Genomic DNA, 26,054 nt, shown 5'->3' with positions numbered 1-26,054 from the left:
GGATTCAGGGAAACCGGTTATTTTCATATAGTCGGACTTGAGTCCTGGAAATGGGAAGTACAATGCCTGCACTTTAAAGGAGGGGTTTGGGATATTGGCAGTTTGGAGGGATATGTTGTGTATCTCTATACGTATATGCTTCTAAACTGTTATATTCTGAGCACCTCTGCAAAAGCAGTGATAATGTGTGAGTGTGGTGAAAGTGTTGAATGATGATGAAAGTATTTTCTTTTTGGGGATTTTCTTTCTTTTTTGTGGGTCACCCTGCCTCGGTGGGAGACGACCGACTTGTTGAAAAAAAAAAAAAAAAAAAAAACTTATAGGTAACATGAAAGTGGAGACAGCAACCCTTATGTAAGTAAGCCATATGACTATGAAGTCTACAATATCAAGTGACTAATGAGCAGACTTACAGATGGGACCTGGAAGTGTATTGTTAGATTTATGTGGCACTTGAAGCCTATAGGGTTGTACAGTACATGGAGGAAATATTGGTAGTCTTGTTCAATCCAAGGGAGCACAGGTTGTTCCTTAGATCAAGATCTCCCACCTCAAGGAACTTCCCTTGAGGGGACCTGGAAGTGTAGCCAGGAGTAATTAACAAGTCATACAGAGACTACTTTGGAGATCAATGTTGCAATTTAAATTGCAACAATTCCAACATGCAGATCACCCTTAAAGAAATTTCTTCCCCTCCCCTTCAGTAATGTGCCATTTATTTATTTGCCCTCTGTTTTGTAGATATTTCTTTTCTTCAATGCAAGGTTTCAATATACAATGTACTGAGAAAAAACATTAACCTTTTCTTCCCTTATAATGATAAAAGGATAAATAATAGTCTTATCTTACATAAATATATAATTTGTGCAAATATATCTCGAGGAATGTAAAGAACACTAAACATAGGCATATAATGAAGGTAAAGGAAGCAAGTGGAATATCAAAACATTTTCTTGTCAGTCTTAGTAATACAGGTCAGCCATCACTAATCCAGCAATCAGTTATCTGGTTGCATCAGTAATCTAGCTAGCATAATTTCAAATTTCATCATTATACTGACTCGAATCATTGTACTAACTCAAATTTCATCATTATATCGACTCAAAAATTGTGCAGATGGTTGTAAATCCACAGCAGCAAACCAGTGGAGGAGAAAGCAGTGATGAAAATGAGGAAGATGTAGCAGAAAGTCTCTCTATTGATAGGTTAATTAAGTGTATTCTAACCTAACCACTCTGTAATCCAGCAAACTCACTACTCCGGCACACTACAGGTCTCTAAAGGACCCCAATGGAAATAAGTCACTCTGTCTGACTTTTTTGGGTTATCCTAGGTTCTCTACACATATGCTGCTATGTATGATAATTCTATGTAACTGTATTTGTGTCTACCTGAATAAACTTACTAACGATGCCAGATTAGTGATGGCTGACCTGTACGGTACGTAACTGATTTCCAGAGGTTTTGAATGTCAAGAGAAATTAGAAACCCCTATTACTGCCTATTATTTACAACGTTCGCTTTTTTATACCAAGATTATTCTTTGTATCTAATAAAAACAATAATTTCTTCAAGCTTTTAACAACAAAATTACAAAAAAATACATATATAAATACTAAAACAAGGCAAAAAGCTTCATTGCTCATAATGACTTTGGACAAGTGATGGCAGTAAATAATGAGAAAGGACGGAGAGAGAGGCTCACCCAGTGAAATACTTTCCTAATGAAAATTCTCCTTGCCATTTAATTTGACTTATAATTACATACATTATATATTATACTCACTAAAATATGAAACTCTGTTATTATACAAGACTAGTTCTAAAGTTTATTAAATAGTATTAGACACATCTATAACCAATGAAGCATAGAGAAAGCAAGTCAGTTATGCAGCTGACAGTGCTAACCACCATTATTTCTCTCTTGAATAGGGTTAGGATTACAGCTCTCTTAATTAATCCAAAACAGTTGCACAGTATTACCTTAATGCTTTGTTGTTGTTGCATGCAATATACAGTAATCCAAAATGTTCTTAATATGAAATGCCAAGTAGCTATGTTTTGAAGTGATGAAACAAACTTAGTAAACCATAGTAATGAAGTGTTAGTTATATAGTATATATACATATACAGTGGTACCTTGAGTTTTGAATAGCTCCCAACTCGAACAATTATGTAAGTGTATTTTTGTTAGTGTATTTTTGGGGGTCTGAAACGGACTAATCTAATTTACATTATTTCTCATGGGAACAAATTCGTTTGGTATCGGCACTCGAACAGCCTTCTGGAACGAATTAAGTTTGTAACTTGAGGTACCACTGTATCTTGATTTCTCCAAGCTACTGCTAGTGTCGCATTATTAATGTTAAATAAGGATGAAGTAATGTGAGGAGTGCACATTATAATTATAATCATAACTAAGTGCTAAACCCACCAGGGTCATACAATACTGGTAGTGTACTACTTATTTGGTTGTGCAATATCAGATACCAGGAAGTAATTCTTCTGCAGATACCTTATACGTATAACACAATTTTTTCTAGTTATTAGATACACGATTCTTTCCAGTTATTATTATTACAATCAAAACTAAGTGCTAAACCCACAAGGGTTTTCCAGTTATTAGATATTTTGAGTACTGTATTTTGAATTTCCTTTAAGGGAATGTGCCTTGATGCTGCTAAAGGGTTCTCTATGTAGTGGTTAGAGCTACCCTTCACTTCACACCAAACTTGATTTCCTCTTTTCCCAGGTTCTGTATGACACATAGGTTTAGCACTTAACAGGGCTATTAAAATACTATATATACCCTTGAAAGAGGATGCCAGGTATAGCCCTCACTTCTGCATATCAAACTTGATTACCTCCCTTTCCCAGGTGCTATATGACCCATATAGGTTTAGCACTTAATAATGTTTTTAAAAATACTGTATATACCTTGAGAGAGGATGTCATTTAAAGATCTTGATCCAAGGAACTTTACCTATCCTCCTTTTCCTTGGATTGAACATGATTTCCTCTCATTCTTCAGGTGTTTAGTACATAGGTTACTGTAATTACATTCAGCAGTTGTAAGAATTTTAAAGGCCCACTTTTTTATTATATGGCAGGCTAGACAGTGAACCAAATTATGAATAAATACTATAAACTGAAACAAATATTTTATGATCATTATCCACTAGGAAGTACTGAACCTATAGTATTTGATTCATTAATAGAGTAGACAACTAAGTCGCACAATCATACCTCAGGATTTCAATATTCTACGACATGAATTTAGTTATTCATTCATTTCTAACAGAAGCGTGCCAATTCCCTTAAGGCACACCGGAAAGGAGTCCATTTCCATTAAGAAGCACCATGGCAAACAGGCAGGAGATTCCCCACTAAGAATAACAGTTTTTTCAATTCAAGCCAATGAGGCAAAGATAAGGCTTTAGAATTGAGTAATCCTCAGTGATGGTGAAAAGAATGAGAAATATGCCATTTACAAAATTAGACAGAAAAAAGTATTTTCGAAGAATTATAATAGGAAAAAATTTTGTTTAGGTTTTTGAAGAATGCAACTCTTAATTTTCTCCATGTTTTTCAGTCCATAAATTATAGAAATCGTTGGTAGCACAATTTTCAGAAAGATAACTCACATGAATTACAAATATCCACTGTACATGTATTTTTAGACAAAATCTGAATGTGTATACATAGGCCCTCCACATTTATGGCAGAATTGGTTCTACAAGAGCCACTGTCAGGTTGTAAGTTAAACCATACTTCCCATAGGTGCAATGTTGTTGTTGTTATAATCATAACGAAGTACTAAACCTGTAAGGGTCAGTGCAATGTTATGTGGAGCGAGTTGCAGTCGTAGACTGAGGGCCACCTGTACTATTTATAAAAGCATATACACTTATGTACATGTATATGTACATACGGTCTTAAATCAATACCCACATTAAACTTGAGTGACCTAGATAATTTTTCATAGCCCTTGTTCACTTTACAAAAACCAGAACTAAACATAAAACAACTTATTCATAATTCGCAGAAAGCTTTAAAATTAATTAATATGGGGCTAATACTTTAATTTGTTTAACAAATACAACTCAGTACTGCAGGAAATTATATACATACATCTCTACATTCTTATATGTATACATGTATTAGTTTCAAAGTAATGCCTGGCTATGAATTAGTCACTAATTTTGCAGTGACATGAAAGTCAGAATTTTTTAATGCACTGCATGAAAAATTCCAGGCTTACCAATGTTTATATAATAATGAATGAAAAAGTTTGTCACTGCATCATGGAACATTTAATATAAGATGAATTACAAAATTTATAACACCAAGTATTTGAACTTAAATACAAATTAATTTTGCAACATTACCATAAGAAAAAGTAAGGCTCTGTATAATCTAGCCTAACACCCTACAGAGTTCACATACAATACCTGTACCTGTGATCATTCTCGCATTCAGGCCTAGGGCCAGGTTTCTGTTAATTGCCTGGTCAACTAAGCTGTTGCTATTAGTGGCTCACTGGCATACATCCACCAGTCTTATCTGGCACTCTGCAGAGGTAGTAGTACAGTTTTCTCTTGAAAACCTCTACACTTGCTCCTGCAATATTACTGATACTAGCTGGAACAAGGCTAAATACCCTTGAACCATGCATGTTAAGTTTTCTTAATATGCCCTTGGTGCCCCTGCTTTTCACTGGGTCTAGTTTACACTTTTTATCTCACTGCAGTACATTATGTGCAGGTTTGGGATTATACCCTCAATTATCTTACCTGTACATGTACATATCAGCTATTTCTCCTTTCCTCCTACTTCTCCGAGACATTCCCAGTAGTTTAGCTATATTGGCTCTGGGGGATCAGTAATCATCCTCTATACCTTGTCCACCTCTGAGAGCTCACTTATTTGATTTGCAGTCAACTTTAATTTAATCCAATCTCCAATGATAAATTAGACAAGTGCAACTCTTGGGTAACTTTACTGAGGAAATGTTTCGCCACACAGTGGCTTCATCAGTCCATACAAAGGAGAAATGTGAAGAACAGGGAGAATGAGGTAATCAGTCCCCCAACCTTGAGTCGATGTGGTCAGTCCATCAGTCTTGAATAGAATTGATGGACTGACCACATCGACTCAAGGTTGAGGGACTGATTACATCATTCTCCCCCTGTTCTTCACGTTTCTCCTTTGTATGGACTGATGAAGTCACTGTGTGGCGAAACGTTACCTCAATAAAGATACCCAAGAGTTGCACACAGTTCTCTGAACCATTCATCTACAATCTCCAATATTGAATTTGTAATGTGCAGTTTTTGGTAAATATAACAAGCACAAAATAAGTGAAGAGAAATAATAGTTCCAGATGTATGAAATCCTTGAAGACAACACTCTTCTGAACCTTCAAAATACATTTAAAAAATGAGTTTGCTTCTTTTGATATCACTTGTGTAAGGCCACACTGTGCTTACTCTTAGATACCTAACACAATGAAGTTGCATCCCCTTTAGAAATACAATTAGTAATTATCGTGGTATATATGAGTAATTTTCTAGGTCTTCACAGTATCAGTGCAATCTAAATTTACATCATCTTTATTAAGATACACTCATCATTTAACTTACTTATCAAACATTTGTCTTGCCTCTGTACTAATCACAACCTAATATGTTTTCAAAATTATAATACTATAAAGAAAATGTTCAATAAATGCAAACTTTCAAGAAACTTCTTTAGAGGATTTATTACTTATTTAAGGAACTTTATGGACATCTTTTGCTCAACATCTGAACGCTCCAATGCAGCGCAGAACTCTTCAAAGCTTATCATCTGGTCACCATCAGTGTCCGCCTCAAGAATGGTTCGTTCTGCAATGCTGTTGAGTTGTTCATCACTGTAAACAAAAAAAAAAAAAAAAACAGTTACATTTACCATAACTGTGATACACAGATAATGTGTAACTGTCTTATTGCCGCATAACATTTTCCTACAAACAATCATACGAGAATTCTTGTAAAAAAAATTGCTTAAACTTTTTATCACGGGCAATAATTTAAAGGTGTCCCATAGCTTGACTGCTAGCGCACTCAGCCCACTCTGGAGGGTTGATCCCTGGTATGACTGAAAACATTAGGACGTGTTTCCTTAAGACACTCCATGTTCACCATGTTCGCAAATGGTAGATTCATGACCTATGCACCTAATAGGCTAAAGAAACTGATCTACAGTACCTTGGCCTCTTGAGGATTTTTAAGTACAGTTACTATGCCTCTTGTGTGCACTAAGGTACATGCGGAGGAGATGAACATGAGGGAAGGATGGGGATACTTCTCTCGAATTGCAGAGTGACCACAACAGAGTACATCTGTTAATAATACTACACCATCCCACTAAAAGAAATCCGATTATTATGCATCCCGCATACGGTAATATAGATTAAAATTTTACCAGTAAACAAAATGGTAGCAGAGAACTTAAAGAAAAGACTGGCTATAATATCAAAAGCTAAAATACTGAAACTTCCTACCTACCTATCTGTACATTATCAATCAACGAGATGGACAAAACACAACTGCTGTATACCTTTTTGCAAAATATAAAAAACGTTATGATTAAGCAAAAGATTCACTCAACAGGAAGTATGTGAAAGGAAACCAAGAAAATAGATGGAGATTAACCCTTAAACTGTCCAAACGTAGATCTACGTTCACGCACGTAACACTCTGAACGTAGATCTACATTCGATTTTACATTCTTATATATAAAAAAAGTAGATTATGTTCAGAGCATTACGCGCGTGAATGTAGGTCTACGTTTGGACAGTTTAAGGGTTAATACCTATGGGGAAGTGAAAAAGAATTTTTCCTCCATAAGCCAAGAGCAAGGGGCAAGTAACCCCTTATCCTGTATAAATTACCAAATCTAAAAAGATAAACTTCATAGTTTTTTCTATTTTGGGTCACCGTGCCTCAGTTTAAAACAGGCAGCAAGTTGGAAAAAAAACCTATAGTATACAATTAGCAGACCATTAAGTACATATACATTTACTTAAAAAATAAACCTATATCATGAACACAACAACTATTACCTAAATTAGAAGTGAATAGAACATTTAGTTTCACCCTGGGCCATTATGTCACTACTGGGAAAATGGCTCAGGATAAGTAAAACATAATCCAATTTTCATTTACATTTTGTGGATTATGTTAAATCCAGATAACGTACTGCCACTAATATTGAAAAAAAAAAATGTTGCAGAACAAACTTTTATTTAGATGCTTCACTCTGTATAGAGCTTTACCGAATCATTATTTGATACAGCTCTACACAGTAAAATGTTATCCCAATAAAGGGCTGTTCTGCAAGATGTCATTTCTTCACACTTTATAGATCAGTTATGAACATATTTAATTCACATGATAAAGTTTTTATTAATGGTAATTTAAACCTGATGTATCCAATGAAATGCTACACTTCAATGTATAATGAAATTCACTTACCTAATATTCTCTCCAACCATCATATGAAGAACGGCAAGAAGTTCTTCACGAGAAATGCGCTCATCATCGTCAAGATCATACATTTTGAAGGCAACTAGGAAAGAAAAAGTCAGAATTAATAATACATTTTTCTAACACACCAGCCATCTCCCACCAAAGTAGGGTGACCTGAAAAAGAAGAAACACTTTCACCATCATTCAATCTATTACTGTCTTGCCAGTGGCATGCCAATACTACAGTTCAGATGCCCTTCCAAACTGCAAATATCCCTACCCCTCCTTCAGAATACGTATTGTATGGGTATGTATGTATGTGTATGTATGTATGTATGTATATGTATGTATGTATATGTATATGTATGTATGTATGTATGTATGTATGTATGTATATATATACAGTGGACCCCCGGTTAACGATATTTTTTCACTCCAGAAGTAGAGGTAAGACAGAATGTAGGATTGCGGATGAGCAAGGAGGTTTCAGAGTGGGTAGGGGATGTGTAGATCAAGTGTTTACATTGAAGCATATATGTGAACAGTATTTAGATAAAGGTAGGGAAGTTTTTATTGCATTTATGGATTTAGAAAAGGCATATGGATAGGGGAGCAATGTGGCAGATGTTGCAAGTATATGGAATAGGTGGTAAGTTACTAAATGCTGTAAAGAGTTTTTATGAGGATAGTGAGGCTCAGGTTAGGGTGTGTAGAAGAGAGGGAGACTACTTCCCGGTAAAAGTAGGTCTTAGACAGGGATGTGTAATGTCACCATGGTTGTTTAACCCCTTCAGGGTCCAAGGCCCAAATCTGAAGTGGTGCCCCAGTGTCCAAGAATTTTCAAAAAAAAAAAATTATTTTTTCTTATGAAATGGTAGAGAATCTTTTTGTGAAGGTAATAAAACAAAAAACACGAAATTTGATGGAAAATTGACGAAATTATGCTCTCGCGAATTTTGATGTGTCAGCGATATTTATGAATCGGCGATTTTGCCCACTTTGACTCCCATTTTAGGCCAATTACATTATTCAAGTCAACCAAATTCTTAGCTATTTCACTAGTATTACTTCTATTCTATCGATTGAGCACAAGAAATCGCCAAGTCAACTGTTTCAACTACAAATTAAAGTGATCAGAAATTGTTAATTTGGCCAATTTAACACAAAGTTCAAAACATTCCAATTTCAAAATAGGGTCCAGAATAAACAATGTAGGTATTCCTGGAACTAAACTAACATTTCCTCTGTTCATTAGTTATGTTTTGAGGCTTTACAAATAAGTTCCATTTTGATTTTTTATTCACATAATGAATTTTTATTCACACCAAAAAATAGAAGATTTACTGTTATGCAATACTGTAATAATTGTATAAATATCATCACCATATTTGTAAATGCATATTAGACCCACCAGCTGGCGTGTATTAGACGTGTGAGGTCGTTTGTTTACTCTTGAATATCGGCAAAAATTTAACATTTCTGCTACTTTGAGCTCAGTTTCAAGCCATTTCCAGTGCTAAAACCAATCAAAATCATCTCTATTTCTGTAATATGTCTTCCATTTTATCAAATGAGACCAAGAAATCGCAAATAGAACTATAAAAAACATACGAAAAAACACTGCAAAGTCGCTGTTTTAATCGAAAAATCATGATTTCAGTTTTTTCTCTCATTATACACAGCGTGCTGCAGGATCTGTTTTATGTGGTGCACACATACCACATAGATGTATTCTCTCATATCTAGGCCCAAATGTACCACACAGTTTATCAGAGCGAGCTGAGCTCATGACGTAGATCTACGGTTTGGACCCTGAATGTAAAGCCGTAGATCTACGGGACGGACCCTCAAAGGGTTAATATATTTATAGATGGGGTTATAAAAGAAGTAAATGCTAGGGTGCTCGGGAGAGGGGTGGGATTAAATTATGGGGAATCAAATTCAAAATGGGAATTAACACAGTTACTTTTTGCTGATGATACTGTGCTTATGGGAGATTCTAAAGAAAAATTGCAAAGGTTAGTGGATGAGTTTGGGAATGTGTGTAAAGGTAGAAAGTTGAAAGTGAACATAGAAAAGAGTAAGGTGATGAGGGTATCAAATGATTTAGATAAAGAAAAATTGGATATCAAATTGGGGAGGAGGAGTATGGAAGAAGTAAATGTTTTCAGATACTTGGGAGTTGACATGTCGGCGGATGGATTTATGAAGGATGAGGTTAATCATAGAATTGATGAGGGAAAAAAGGTGAGTGGTGCATTGAGGTATATGTGGAGTCAAAAAACGTTATGTATGGAGGCAAAGAAGGGAATGTATGAAAGTATAGTAGTACCAACACTCTTATGTGGGTGTGAAGCTTGGGTTGTAAATGCAGCAGCGAGGAGACGGTTGGAGGCAGTGGAGATGTCCTGTCTAAGGGCAATGTGTGGTGTAAATATTATGCAGAAAATTCGGAGTGTGGAAATTAGGAAAAGGTGTGGAGTTAATAAAAGTATTAGTCAGAGGGCAGAAGAGGGGTTGTTGAGGTGGTTTGGTCATTTAGAGAGATTATTATTATAATCAAAAAGAAGGGCTAAGCCACAGGGGCTATACAGCGCTGCAGGGTAGGGAAGGAAGCGAGGGTATAGGATGGCAGAAGGGAGGAGGGATGATCAGTAGGTTACAGAAAACAGCGGGGCAGGGGATAGTACGGGGGTAGAGGGTAGCAAGAGATTGAAGTAGAAAGGGCTGAAGGTATCAGAATTTGTGAAGTAAGTCGGTTGTTGTCAAAAAGTCAATGAGAGAGTCTGGATGAAAGGTGGGTCCATCAGCGAGAAGGGAAGGTAGAGAGAGAGCAGCAGAGCGAAGACGACGACGGAGGTAAATTCTGCGTGCTCGTTGATAAAGTGGGCAGTCCAACAGAATGTGGCTGACTGATAATGGAACTTGGCAATTCTCACAGAGAGGAGCAGGGCGCCTCTCCATGAGATATTCACGAGTAAGACGAGTATGGCCAATGCGAAGACGGGAGAGAGTAGTCTCCCAACCTCGACACTGGTGATAAGAAGACGGCCAGTAACCTATACTCGGTTTAATAGATTGAAGTTTGTTGCCGAGCATAGTAGACCAACGTTGTTGCCAACGGGTGTGAAGTTGGGAAGATATTGCAGCAAAATAGTCCGTAAATGGAATACCTCTACATGAAACTGGTAGGTCATGTACTGCTGACCGCGCAGCAGTGTCTGCCTGTTCATTGCCCTGTACGTCAACATGACCAGGGACCCAACAAAAAACAATATCTTTATGCTTGGTAAAGATACGGCATAGCCAAAGTTGGATACGGAGGACTAAGGGGTGAGGTGTATCAAATTTCTGTATAGCCTGTAAAGCACTAAGGGAGTCTGAGACAACCACAAATGATGACACAGGCATCGATGCAATACGGATAAGTGCTGTAAGGATGGCATACAATTCAGCAGTAAAAATACTAGCCGAAGATAGTAAATGCCCTTGTATGACGCTGTCCTGAAACACTGCTGCGAATCCTACGCTGTCAGAAGACTTAGAGCCATCTGTGTACACAGCAATGGCATGAGAATGAGAGTGAAAGTGGTCAAGAAAAAGAGAGTGGGAAGCGACCGTAGACAGTTGGGCTTTCGAGCAAGGGAGAGAGAGAGAACAGACTCGAACAGCTGGAACTTCCCAGGGGGGTAGGGAAAAGTGAGATGCTACATGTACATAGAAAGGTGGTAATTGAAGAGAAGACAAGAGCGAATGAAGGCGAAGAGAGAAGGGACGGAGTAAACAGGGGCGACGAACAAATAAAGAATGTCTACTAATATCAGTGACCATTCTATAAATGGAAGGATTGCGGAGATCATGAGAGTGTACATAGTAGCGAAGGCAATGGGCATCACGGCGATCGGATAAGGATGGAACGTTCACTTTTGCATAGAGGCTCTCGACAGGGGAAGAGCGAAAAGCACCAAGGCATAAACGTAATCCTTGGTGATGAATGGGATTAAGGCTAGAGAGAGTAGCAGGAGATGCCGCTGAATAGATCTGGTCACCATAATCAAGTTTCGATAAGATAAGGGTGGAATGTAGGCGAAGGAGGGTTCGACGATCAGCTCCCCATGAAAGATGAGCAAGGGTTTTAAGAAGGTTCAGCCGGCTGTGACAAGTTGCCTTCAGAGAGGTAATGTGAGGTTTCCAGGATAACCTACGATCAAAGAGGAGGCCCAGAAACTTGACTGTATCACGTTCAGGGATACGGGAGCCATAGAGGTACAAAGGATGATCGGAGATGACAGAGCGTCTAGTGAAAGTAATTTGGTGGGTTTTAGTGCTGGAAAATTTAAACCCACGTGTGGTGGGCCAATTGGAAACATGGTCGACTGCATGCTGGAGAGAAACTGTAATAAGGTGACAGTCAGCGCCTGCATAGGCAATAGCGAAGTCATGAACATAGAGTGATGACCAAATATTTGATGGAAGACTAGAGGCCAAATCATTAATAGCAAGGAGAAAAAGTGTTGTGCTCAGAACACATCCCTGGGGGACACCTTCAGCTTGGATAAAGTCCAGGGAGAGCACATTATTAACCCGAATACGGAAATGCCTGTCAGTTAAAAAGTTCTTAAGGAAGGATGGTAGATTGCCTCGAAGGCCTAAGGAGTGGGCTTGGGCTAAAATATTATACCTCCAAGTTGTGTCATATGCCTTCTCAAGGTCAAAAAGTATGGCAATAACTGAGTGGTTATTCGCAAAGGCATTACGAACATACGTATCCAAGCGTAGTAAGGGGTCTATGGTAGAACGTCCCTTACGAAAGCCATATTGACGAGTGGAGAGACTGTTGTGTGTCTCTAAATACCACACTAAACGTCTATTTACTAGGCGTTCCATCATTTTGCAAACTGCACTGGTAAGAGCAATGGGACGATAGTGGGAGGTTTCATGCCCCGTAGTGCCTGGTTTGCAGAAAGGGAGAACAATGGTGGATTTCCACAGCTGTGGAAGAACTCCTTGTGACCAAATAAGATTGTAAAGGCGTAATAGGACTGCAAGGGCTGACTGATGTAAATGTTGTAGCATACGAATATGAATGTCGTCGGGCCCAGCTGCCGATGATCGGCAAGCTGAGAGTGTTGCCTCCAGTTCTTGAAGTGTAAAAGGCACATTATACTGTTCTTCTCTGAGAGAAGAAAAGTCCAAGGGTGCTAACTCTCTGGCAGACTTTGAGGAAAGAAATGAGGGGCATAGATGGAGTCCCTGAGAAATACAGACCAGATGATTGCCAATTTCATTGGCAACATCTAGTGGGTTTGCTATATCAACACCGGCAACCCGCAGAACAGGAGCCGGGTCAGGAGAATATTTACCACTCAGTTTTCGTACTTTTTTCCAGACTGCACTCATAGAGGAAGCAGAGGTGATGGTGGAGACATAATCTCGCCAGCAAGTGCGTTTAGCGTCACGGATGACACGGCGAGCGATCGCACGCTTCTGCTTAAAATCAAGAAGTCTCTCTGTGGTTCTATTGTACCGGTACCTGCCCCATGCAGCGCGTGTCAAACGTACTGCACGAGCACAAGCAGGAGACCACCAAGGCACGCATTTCTGAGAATGCCTGCCCGAAGTTTGGGGTATAGAATGAGAAGCTGCGCTTAAAACGGAGGACGAGAAGAGGTGTAAAAGCTCATCGATGGAGGACGAAGAAGGAACCTCTCTAAAAACAGTTAGGTGTGAGTAAAGGTTCCAATTTGCCTGATCAAATTGCCAGCGTGGGATGCGAAGAGGTGGTGAATATGAAGGGGAAGTAAGAATGATTGGGAAATGATCGCTGTCATGTAAGTCCGGAAGAACAGACCAAGTGAAGTCTAATGCGGCGGAGGAAGAGCAGACTGAGAGATCGATGCACGAGAGAGTGTGAGTCCGAGGATCAAAATGGGTGCGAGTACCTGTATTTAAAACATGGAGGGGGTGGGTGGCAAGAAAAGCCTCTAACTAAATGCCACGGGAATCACAGTGAGACCCCCCCCAGAGGAAATGGTGGGCATTAAAATCACCAAGTAACAGAATCGGTGGTGGTAATGACGAAACAAGAAAGGCAATATCCGGAATAGATAATGCCCGAGAAGGAGAGAGATATAAAGAACAGAGCGTATACCACCTATGCAAGTGGATACGGGCTGCTGTGTAATGCAGCGAAGTACGAACAAATAGCTGATGGTACGGAATATCAGTGCGTAGAAGAAGGGCACTTTCATTAAAGGTCCCATCAGGAAAAGGATCTGAAGAATACAATAAATTATAGCCTGAGATGGGAGAGATAACAGCAGTGTAATTTTGGTTCCTGTAAGCAAACACCAACAGGGAAAAACTGGGAGAGTAACATCTGAAGCTCACCCCGATTACCCCTGAGGCTGCGTATATTCCACTGTAAATAGGCCATGATTGGCAATGATAAAGATACCTGAAATCCGCAGGTAAGGGTTCCTACGGACTAGAGGGGTTAGAAAAGTCCACATGCGGAGGCAGTGGAAAACGTTCAAGCAGCGAAGGAACGGTGCGCTGTGAAGAAAGGAGTTGCGCAGATGGAGTAGAGGAGAGAGAAGGAGCGGAGGGTGGATCAGTGTCTATTGATGGTTTGGTCTCTGCAATATATTCAGAGATGGCTTCAAGTGTTTCAGAATTCAGAGATGTCGTATGGGAGACAATATTGGAAATGGTAGGGGGAGGATGAGTAAAGATTGGAACTGTAATGGACTGTACCAAGGTAGGGGGGGGGCAAAAGGGTGGAGGGAACTGGAGAAGTGTGGAAGGGGACAGAAGAGGCAGAAACCTGGGAGGTGGCAGAAGAGGAAGAAACTTGGGAGGGAACAGGGGAGGAAGGTACAGTACGAGGAGGAGGGTGAACCTCTACACTTGTAACAGAGCCAGTGAGAGGGGGAGAACCAGGTACAGAGACAGGGAAGGGAAAATGAGGTGGAAGATGGGTAGGAGGTGTTAATGGACCTTTTTTTGACTTTTGAGAAGTAGAGGGACGATTGGGAGGAGGTGTCATACAAGATCTCGTCGCTACTGAGGCTCGTGAGAGAGAACACGAAGAAGCAAGATCAGACTGAGACGTTGAAGTAGGGACGTCTGAGCCGAGGACAGCAAAAGAATTAGCTACAGGAGTGACTATGGGAGAGGAAACCACAGAGGTGGGTGCAGAAGATGGGATACCAGAAGTGGGGGGACGTTTTGAAACACCGGAATAAGAAACACGAGGTAGTCTCCCTTGGAGGCGGAGATGAGAAACTGCCATGGCATAAGGGAGACCTTCTGCCTCTTTGAGGTAACGGATTTCCCGCTCGTTTTAAGTAGACTTGACAACGGCGAGAGTACAAAGGGTGAGCCTCATGACAATTAAGGCAAGAGGGAGGTCGATTGCAAGACGTATTAGACTGGTCATCGGCACCACAGACTGGGCATTTGGCGATAGATCTGCAATATTTCGCTGGATGGCCAAATCGCCAGCAATTTCTACACTGTTGCGGTGTAGGGATCACCTTTCGGACTTGTAACCGATGTCCTGCTACATAAACTGAGGATGGGAGTTCACGGCTGTCAAAAGTTAAACGAGCCACATTGCTAGGGTATGGTCTCCGCCCACGGGCAGGAAGAACGTAAGTGTCTACCTTGAGGATTGGAAGAACTTGGATTTCCAGCTGTTCAAGAATGTCAGTGCCACATGTCTGGAAATTTTGTTGAACTATGGTATGGGGCAGAATGACGGTACCACTATAAGAATTGAGGGAATGATGCTTTTCAATAGTTACAGGAACAGTATCGATATGGGAAAGACGAGAAAGCTCATGAGCCTGGGTAGCATTCTGTACGGTGACGATGCGCGTACCGCTCTTAAGAGCATGAAAAGAAATATCTTTACCAACATGGCGTAGGAGTGCCTTGCCAATACTGTGGTCAGAAAGATAGGCAGTAGAGGAAGTCGGTCGTAAAGTGAAGAATTTAGTCCATTGTGCAGTCTGAAACTGAGCGTGGAAAGGTAGTGAAGGACGTGTCAATCTTTTCTGAGAAGAACGAGAAGGTGGAGAAGTATCATCAGCAGGTAATTGTCATTGTCGTTTAGGCGTGGGACCAGAGTTGGTCCGATGTGGAACGGGCCGGCGATTCGAAAATTGCCACACCATAGAGGGAGAGGCCGGAAGCATAGTCAGAGGAGAGCGAAGGTCAGATAAATCGAAGGAGTCAGTCGAGGCCTCAGTACCTGAAGCGGGTGAGGAAACAGCACCGGCAAGAGGTACAGAGGCATGAGGAGTGTCCGAAGAGTGGTCCAAAGACGAAGCGGGGTCAGAACGGGGTGCGGTATCAAGAAGGGGCCCGGGGGTAGCAGGTTCATGGACTAGGGCTGCCATGGTTAGGTTACTTCTTTCTTTTTGTTTTTAAGAAAAAAAAAGAAAGAAGAAAAGAAAAGAAAAATAAAAAAATAATAAAAAAGGGGGGGGCTAGTTCCTAGGAGGAATGAAAGGGCCAGAAATCTCCCTCCGCGCCCAAGAGGACCTCAGCACCGCAAGTAGTGCAGATGCAGCATGGAACCCGTGCCATACCCTACCCATCATGCCAGTAAACCGGCAATCCAGGATAGCAACCTCACATCTGCCGAGCTACCTCGGTGGACAAAAGAGAGCGCGGCCGGAAATCCGCCACAAAGCATACGTCCTTTGGCCACCACCCCCGGAATCCGAAAGATGGCTTCCAGAGATACACCCGTCGCCCGAGAGACACCCATAGCCACCCTCCGGGATACCGTAGAAGGATCAGGACATCCCCAGGCAATCCAGATTCCACGGTAAACTATGCCACCGCCAAGAACCTCAACGGAATGGGATGGACCCCGGTACCCTTTCCCCTACCTAGGAACTAGCGTGCCTGTGGAAAAAAAAAAAAAAGGCCAAAAAGGAAGGGCAAAAGGGAGGGGTGGGGAGGAGGAGGAGGAAAGGAAAAAGGGGAGGATGGGATAGGGAACGGGGGATTGGGGGGTAATTAGGTTCGGTCTGAGGAAGTAGACCGACAGGTCTAATTCCTCGGACCAAGAGCCTCTTCACCACGCCAAGGAGCCCCCCTTGAAGAGGCATTTAGAGAGAATGGATCAAAGTAGATTGACATGGAAAGCATATAAATCTATAGGGGAAGGAAGGTGAGGTAGGGGTCGTCCTTGAAAGGGTTGGAGAGAGGGGGTAAAGGAGGTTTTGTGGGCAAGGGGCTTGGACTTCCAGCAAGCGTGCGTGAGCGTGTTAGATAGGAGTGAATGGAGACGAATGGTACTTGGGACCTGACGATCTGTTGGAGTGTGAGCAGGGTAATATTTAGTGAAGGGATTCAGGGAAACCGGTTATTTTCATATAGTCGGACTTGAGTCCTGGAAATGGGAAGTACAATGCCTGCACTTTAAAGGAGGGGTTTGGGATATTGGCAGTTTGGAGGGATATGTTGTGTATCTTTATACATATATGCTTCTAAACTGTTGTATTCTGAGCACCTCTGCAAAAACAGTGATTATGTGTGAGTGTGGTGAAAGTGTTGAATGATGATGAAAGCATTTTCTTTTTGGGGATTTTCTTTCTTTTTTGGGTCACCCTACCTCGGTGGGAGATGGCCAACTTGTTGAAAAAAAAAAAATATATATATATATATATATATACAGGTCTCCCTCAACATTCACGTTTTCAGCTTTCGCGGGCTTCACACATTCGCGAATTCCCAACCGCCAAATTCCCAGCCACCAAATTCCCAGCCGCCAAATTATATTCAAGTTTCCCCCCGTCCCTACTACCCTCCCTCCGACCCCCGCAACTGGCAGCCAGCTCCCACCACTCAGTGTGGTGAGTGTTTTGTTTGTTCATTATTTTCTATTAAACTACAGTATAAATAATGTAAACCCATTCATGACTGCATATTGGAATGGCTATTCGGACAGGTATTAGACGGTGACATCATGTGTTTACTCTTGAACACAGCAAAGAATCAAACATCTCTGCTACTGCTAATAATAAGAATAGTAATAATAATAATAATAATAATAATAAATACGATATAATTGAAGAAGGAAGTTGTACAAAAATACGAGGGAGTGGTTGACACATCATCAGTGTGGCTTTGTTTATGCTGGAGTGAACATTAGTCTCCCTGCTCTTCCAAACATTTCACAATAATTCATTGTGTTTGGTGCTTGTAGATTGAGTGCAACTGGAGTGGTAGAGGCAGCTGTTGAGGCAGCGATTGAGGCAGTGGTTGAGGCAGCGATTGAGGCAGTGGGTGAGGCAGCTGTTGAGGCTGCTGTTGAGGCAGCGATTGAGGCAGTGGTTGAGGCAGCTGTTGAGGCAGCGATTGAGGCAGCTGTTGAGGCAGTGGGTGAGGCAGCTGTTGAGGCAGCTGTTGAGGCAGCGATTGAGGCAGTGGGTGAGGCAGCTGTTGAGGCAGCGATTGAGGCAGTGGGTGAGGCAGCTGTTGAGGCAGCGATTGAGGCAGTGGGTGAGGCAGCTGTTGAGGAAACGATTGAGGCAGTGGTTGAGGCAGCTGTTGAGGCAGCGATTGAGGCAGTGGGTGAGGCAGCTGTTGAGGATGCGATTGAGGCAGCTGTTGAGGATGCGATTGAGGCAGTGGTATTTAATAACATACATGTTATTAATAATAATAATACATGTTATTAATAATATGTACTATTATTATTTATAACATATATGTTATTAAATACCACTACCTCAACCTCTGAATTATCATGAAATGTTTGGAAGAGCAGGGAGACTAACGCTCACTCCAGCATAAACAAAGCTACACTGACGATGTGTCAACCACTCCCTCGTATTTTTGTACAATTTCCTTCTTCAATTATATTGTATTATTATTATTATTATTATTATTATTATTATTATTATTACTATTGTTATTATTAGCAGTAGCAGAAATGTTTGATTCTTTGCTGTGTTCAAGAGTAAACGCATGATGTCACCGTCTAATACCTGTCCAAATAGCCATTACAATATGCAGTCATGAATGGGTTTACAATATTTATACTGTAGTTTAATAGCAAATAATGAACAAACAAAACACTCACCACACTGAGTGGTGGGAGGGCTGGCTGCCAGTTGCGGGGGTCGGAGGGAGGGTAGTAGGGACTCGCAGTGGTTGGGGAAGTGGTGGAGGCAGTGGTGGAGTCTGTGGTATTTAATAACATACATGTTATTAAAGCATAACATGTATATATTTAGTACAATTTACGACGTTTTCATGTATTTTATGATTGTTCATGGTTCAACAAGTTAAGAAAGCAGTATTGTATTATATTCCCCTACAATATATTGGGGGCACCAAACATTCACGGTTTTTCAACATGCGCGAGGCTCTTGATCCCCTAACCCTCGCGAATGTTGAGGGAGACCTGTATATACATACATACATACCTACCTACCATCTGACTTATGACCGAGTTCAGTTCCGAGAAACCGGTCGTAAGTCGAAATGGACGTAAGTTGAACTTTACTACTGAATATCAACATAACATTTTTGTAATGACGTTATTTTATTGTTTTATTTTGGTATTTCATGTTTTACTTTACTTTTTATGCTGTTAGTACTGTATTTTATACTGTAAGGTTTAGGATAAACATTGTGTACAACACAAACACTTCTTTATTTCCCAGAAATTTGGTATAAAAAAACACGGTCGTAAGTCGAGTCGTCGTATGTCGAGCAGGTCATAAGTCGGATGGTAGGTGTATTTGGGAACACTATATCTATACGTATACCTTTAAAACACTAATTTCAACTTTTTTTTTGAAGCCTACTGATCTCACTTTAATTTTCCAAGCACAGAAAACAGAAATCTGGGCAAAACCAAGCTGCAAGGAATTGGTGATTGGCATTTCACATAACTACTCACAGCCACAGAATGCCAAATGGTATTTTCATGGCTAATGTAAAAACAATCACTTTATTTTTTCACAAATCATACTCTACTTACATCTTAGTTTCTCTTCCCGGGCATTAAGGTTATTTTCTTGGTTGTGCTTTATTGGTCGGAAGTGAGCCAGGACACGCACAAATTGGCGGAAATTCACATGATCGTCTTCACTCTCCTAAAGAGAAAAATATTACATGTTAATATGGGCAAATAAATATGCTACAACATAACATTAATATAAATTGCAAAGCAATTACACAGGAAAACTATTTCACATCTGTTAAGTTGCACACCAAATACTGAAATGTTCTCTTCTCTAGTATACCTTTTACAACTTTCACCACTGTATGACCCTAGTGAGTTTAGTGCCGAGTTATGATTGTAATAATAATAATAATAATACAACTTTCACCCTTTTATATCCTTAAAGATGTCTACACACATTTTTGCTTCTCTTGCACAGAGACGCAAAAATGTGTGGAAGGCAAGAAGGGATGGCTCAGCAAGCATATAAGGGAAATTCTTAGGAAGAAAGCAGAGTGAAAGACTGATTAATCCACTACACAGTCACTAAGATGTAACTGGGTTTCTTTAGAAGGCAGTAGATTATACAAGCACTACAACTAAGTCTCTCTACAACCCATATAGATAAAAAAAATGAGAACCATAGCCTCACAAGAAATTACATACAACTACTCAGAATATTTTTATAATTTTAAAGTTAAGTCTTCTACCAATTCAGTTAGCTGTACTACCAAACTCTTCAAATTTAACTCTCACATGCATGTACAAATATTAATACCTTCACTGTCTAATTTCAACTCAAACTTGTAACTATTAATCTATAAAATAACCTTCATCAGCATAAGTTATGCCAGAAATACTGTACAAACTGTAAGATTTATAGTGAATACTTTGGATTGGATGCACATAAGAATATAAAATACTGAACCAGATTTTATTAAAGATTGTTTAAGGTTACATGCAGAATCACAATTTTTGATGAAGTTTTTTCTAGTTTATAAAAACAAAAAGAAAACTTACTTTAAAGAATGCATGAACAATGCGGTCACCAAGCGGGTTGATTGCCAACTCAGGAATGCGAAGGAAATCTTCCCGAGAGAGTGAACCATTGTCCCCTTTATCCAAACTTGTGAAGCGGCTGTACAGACGCTCTATTTGACCAGGCAAAACTGTGGAAATTGAAAGAATTAACTATAAGACTCACAAATACAGATGTCATGTAAACAAAAGATTAGAACAGGTGCTAAGTTTTAGGCAGAAATAACAAACTTTTCACATGTGATTTAAAGTTTTAAAGGTTTACCCAGCTTACTGACAGGATTTTTGAGAACCTAGCAGCATTATTAACGTTCTTGTGACGAAGACCAAAGACCATAAATATGAAATAAACTTAACCAACAAAACTTACTGTGTAGTACAATATCTTACTACACTTCAGGTGAAGTCTACGAGTTCTTTTCTGTTTTATGATGCTTTGGACAAGTAATAACAGAAAGTGGCTTTACAACTGATTGACATATTTCATTTACTGTTGGGTTCTTTAAAATTCACTTAAGTTTACCTTGTAATTTGCTCACGTTCAAAAACTATGATGCTATTCATGGATTACCTATCAATGCTGAGGCAGTGAAAATGATTGAGGTTCCTGTAATTGTTGAACAAGCTGAATGACTATTTTAGTACTGTGCAATATACAGATCAGTACAGTATTACAGTGGACCCCCGGTATTCGATATTAATCCATTCCTGAGAGCTCATCGAATACCGATAATATCGAAAACCAAATCAATTTTCCTCATAAGAAATAATGAAAATCAAATTAATCCATGCAAGACACCCAAAAGTATGAAAAAAAAAATTTACTACATGAAATATTAAGTTTAATGCAATAGAATAATTACAATAACAATAAAATAATTGACACTTACCTTTAATGAAGATCTGGTGATGATTGATGGGATGGAAGGAGGGGAGAGGTGTTAGTGTTTAGAAGGGGAATCCCCTTCCATTAGGACTTGAGGTAGCAAGTCCTTTTCCAGGGTTACTTCCCTTCTTCTAATCCCACTAGGACCAGCTTGAGAGTCACTGGACCTCTGTCACACAACAAATCTGTCCGTAGAGCTCTGTACCTCCCGTTCCTTTACGATTTGTCTAAAATGGGCCACAACATTGTCATTGTAATAGCTGTGTTAGGGTGATTTTCATCCATAAAGGTTTGCACTTCAACCCACTGTGCACACACATTTCCTTAATTTTTGAAGTAGGCACAATGTATTCCACAACTGGTATAGGCTTCTCAGGGTTAGCCCCAAACCCTTCAAAATCTTTCTTAATTTCCATACTAATTCTCACCCTTTTTACCACAGGGTTGGCACTAGAAGCTTTCTTGGGGCCTATGGTGACTTATTTTGCAGAAACAAGCACCAAACACAGTGATAATATGGATAATATGGAATGTACCGAATGTATCCTTAGATGCGCGCACACTGGCTGGCTTGTAAACACTGGCACACAAGGGGCAGTTCAGGCCACATGTGGACAGGTCTTGTACGAATCGTATCGAATACCGAGGAAAATTTTTTGCGATATAATGCATCGAATACCGGATTTATCGAATACCGATGCCATCGAATACCGGGGGTCCACTGTAGTTGTAAAAGAATGTACAAATGATCTAAGCTATCCATCCACCTTGGAAAAAAATTCAGACTTTATTATAAGAGGGTAAAATGGCAGATAAATAGAAGTTGGCACACATTAATGCCAATATTTAAGAAAGGAGACAGTGGTGACCAATTAAACTATAGGCCAGTTTTGCTGACAAATACTGTTGCAAAAATATTGTGAAGTCATTAGAGAAAAGTGGAGAAAATACTCTGAGATTAATAAGTATTGACTAGTAAATACAGTAATTCAACGTCTGGTCTGAAAATTCCTGTGTATCAAATCTATTATCGAGGCTACTGAGATGGTCACAGAAATTATTCATGAAAAAATGGATGAACAGTTTGCATTCATCTAAATTTTCTAATTTGGAGACCTCAAAATACGGCATAGAAAGCATTAAACACAAGCTATAAAAATGGATGAGAGATAGAAGACAATGCAAAAAATGAAAGAAAAATGTTCTCTTGGAGAAATGTTACCAGTGGGTGCCACAAGGATCTGTGCAGGAGGAAATGTATAACAGACAGTAAATATAACAACATTTTATCAATATCCATAGGCCTGGACTTTTCAGTATGCAACCAGCAGATATTGCAAATATTGCTGGAATCAGCGTAGAAGCCTTCTTGGTGTTTACCTGGAGTTTACCTGGAGAGAGTTCCGGGGGTCAACGCCCCCGCGGCCCGGTCTGAGACCAGGCCTCCTGGTGGATCAGAGCCTGATCAACCAGGCTGTTGCTGCTGGCTGCACGCAAACCAACATACGAGCTACAGCCCGGCTGATCCGGAACTGACTTTAGGTGCTTGTCCAGTGCCAGCTTGAAGACTGCCAGGGGTCTGTTGGTAATCCCCCTTATGTGTGCTGGGAGGCAGTTGAACAGTCTCGGGCCCCTGACACTTATTGTATGGTCTCTTAACGTGCTAGTGACACCCCTGCTTTTCATTGGGGGGATGGTGCATCATCTGCCAAGTCTTTTGCTTTCATAATGAGTGATTTTCGTGTGCAAGTTCGGTACTAGTCCCTCTAGGATTTTCCAGGTGTATATAATCATGTATCTCTCCCTCCTGCGTTCCAGGGAATACAGGTTTAGGAACCTCAAGCGCTCCCAATAATTGAGGTGTTTTATCTCCGTTATGCGCGCCGTGAAAGTTCTCTGTACATTTTCTAGGTCGGCAATTTCACCTGCCTTGAAAGGTGCTGTAAGTGTGCAGCAATATTCCAGCCTAGATAGAACAAGTGACCTGAAGAGTGTCATCATGGGCTTGGCCTCCCTAGTTTTGAAGGTTCTCATTATCCATCCTGTCATTTTTCTAGCAGATGCGATTGATACAATGTTATGGTCCTTGAAGGTGAGATCCTCCGACATGATCACTCCCAGGTCTTTGACGTTGGTGTTTCGCTCTATTTTGTGGCCAGAATTTGTTTTGTACTCTGATGACGATTTAATTTCCTCATGTTTACCATATCTGAGTAATTGAAATTTCTCATCGTTGAACTTCATATTGTTTTCTGCAGCCCACTGAAAGATTTGGTTGATGTCTGCCTGGAGCTTTGCAGTGTCTGCAATGGAAGACACTGTCATGCAGATTCGGGTGTCATCTGCAAAGGAAGACACGGTGCTGTGGCTGACATCCTTGTCTATGTCGGATATAAGGATGAGGAACAAGATGGGAGCGAGTACTGTGCCTTGTGGAACAGAGCTTTTCACCGTAGCTGTGATGGTTATATGGCCCAGTGGGCTGCCAACAGCAAGAACCTGGTTGACTAGGCAAACAACAATGAGGCCTGACCCTGGGTAGGCCCACAGAAGTAGGAAAACTGTATTTGTATCAGTAACAATTACATTATCTGTATTCAGAAACTGGTATTCCTAGGTTAAGTCATCATAAGAGATCACATGTATATGTCAATATTTAAATGCAATATTAGAATTTTCCTATTCTAAAAATAACTGACTTAGCTCACACACTGAGTGGTCTGGGATCGATTCCCAGCATGGGTGAAATATTAGGCATGTTTCTTTAAACCTGCTGCTCCTGCTCACTTAGTGGTAAGTAGGTACCTGGGTGTCAGTCCCCTGTTATGGGTTGCATCCTGGGGGACAAGATTAACCTAAGTTGCCTGCATAACCAGGGACTTTCTAAATAGTATGTCAATGATATTACCTCTGGGCTCCATCAGTTGTATCGTGTACTCGTAAAAACAGATATTATAATTAATTATTATTATTATTTATACTGGGGCGATGAGCCCCAGAAACTTATATAATAAATTTTAATACAAATTTAACTTAAATAATATAGCATGTATCCAAATGCGATATTATTTAAGTTTGCTTAACCAGTGTTTAATATAATATATATATATATATATATATATATATATATATATATATATATATATATATATATATATATATATATATATATATATATATATATAGTTAATTTTGTTCAAATAAGTGAGCTCAGCTTTTCTTAAATGATCTATTAACTATTCTACGAAAATCAAAGACTTCCTAAAATATAAAAAACTTAACATAACTATATAATAAAACCGTGTGGAAATGTTCTTTCAATATTTTCATTGTATTCTGTGGTTACGGTATTTAAACAGCTCACAATACAACAAAATGAAAAAAATAAACAGGTGGATGCTGCTGCAGCAACTTGCAGAACAAACCAGGTACTTACAGCCAGTTTCTTCTTGGATGTCCTTGATATCTTGTTCTTGCAGCATCAGACTGCTCTTATTGCCCATCTTGATCACGGGGAATGATTGTTTAATAACACTTTAAAGAGCAGTAATGGCAGAGATGAAGATAAGAGGAAGGTGTGTGTTGATAACTCTCAAGGTCTGGAGTAAGGTGAGAGAAGCAGCAGCAGTAACTGGCACTGTTTCACTGCTACACTGAACCAAGCTTCACTCCTGTACCTTCATCCTCCCCTCTGAATCACTGCAGATGATGAATCTTAAACGGAACAAATAATACTGTTCTTCTGTGTTCTTGTGTTCCTCGTTGCCTTTCTGAACTTGCTCTGCTCAAGTTGACATTTCAAACCCCTATTGATATATCACTTTGATTTTCTTGGGGTTATCCTAAGTAATTTACATAAATTACCCTGTAAATTTATTTAGGCACAGGTACACATGTACAATTATAATACAAAGTGTAAATTACCTAGGATAACCCAAAAAAGTCAAAGTGACTTATTTCCATTGTAATAATTTAAAATCGAGTAATTGTACCTAAATAAACTTACTTATGTGACCCATCATGTGTGATGGACTATGACTAGGAAACAATACAAGAGTTTGTTTCCATTGTAATTATCATATAACACTGCCGATGTACCTAATTTTACTAAATAAAATAAAAGAATTATGGAAGTGCCTTGCTGCTGGTCAAGTGAGTAGACTGTATGACACTATTGATAAGACACTCGGGCAACAATTGCATAATCTCTTCTTAATCAAGTCAACACAACTATAAGTAACTATCAAATTAACCACCTATTGATCCATGCTAGACATTCAGGTCCAGTTTACACCCAAGTTAAAATCATGCTAAAAATCTATTAAAACTACTGTACATTTTCGTATCTAGATACCTTAATCACTGTGCCATAGACGTTAACTATAGTCATTGTCTAGGTTTGAGGGTCTGTAGATCATGCCTAAGATTACATTTTCATGTCCTTCGAGAAACTACAGCCAATCATATTCCTTGTCTGTCCCTTCCACTTTTATATCGTATCTCATGCAACAATTTAAATTTTCCCTGACATTTCAACTCCGCCTCTCCTGCTGAGTCTGTGATCATTTATACCCCTGAATGTGACATTCAGCGGGCATGTCCGCCTTTCAGAATGAACCAGGTCTCGATTTTTCCATTAATATTT

At 39.7% G+C, this 26,054-nt stretch overlaps 1 protein-coding gene across 1 annotated transcript; it reads right to left on the bottom strand.

Annotated features, from left to right (window-relative positions):
- Window positions 1-840: 840 nt before the first annotated feature.
- Window positions 841-25,178, bottom strand: elm (calcineurin like EF-hand protein 1 elm). The gene is made up of 5 exons (XM_070097537.1): window positions 24,846-25,178; window positions 20,506-20,654; window positions 19,522-19,636; window positions 7,518-7,611; window positions 841-5,911 (listed from the first exon to the last, which is right to left on the bottom strand). The coding sequence occupies exons 1-5, from the start codon at window positions 24,910-24,912 to the stop codon at window positions 5,767-5,769; spliced, it is 570 nt and encodes a 189-aa protein (XP_069953638.1). The 5' UTR covers window positions 24,913-25,178; the 3' UTR covers window positions 841-5,766.
- Window positions 25,179-26,054: the final 876 nt, after the last annotated feature.

This window comes from Cherax quadricarinatus, chromosome 58 (genome assembly GCF_038502225.1).
Source record: "Cherax quadricarinatus isolate ZL_2023a chromosome 58, ASM3850222v1, whole genome shotgun sequence".
Lineage (NCBI taxonomy): Eukaryota > Metazoa > Arthropoda > Malacostraca > Decapoda > Parastacidae > Cherax > Cherax quadricarinatus.
The sequence above is the reverse complement of the archived record's forward strand: the minus strand, read 5'-3'. Positions and strand labels throughout refer to the sequence as shown.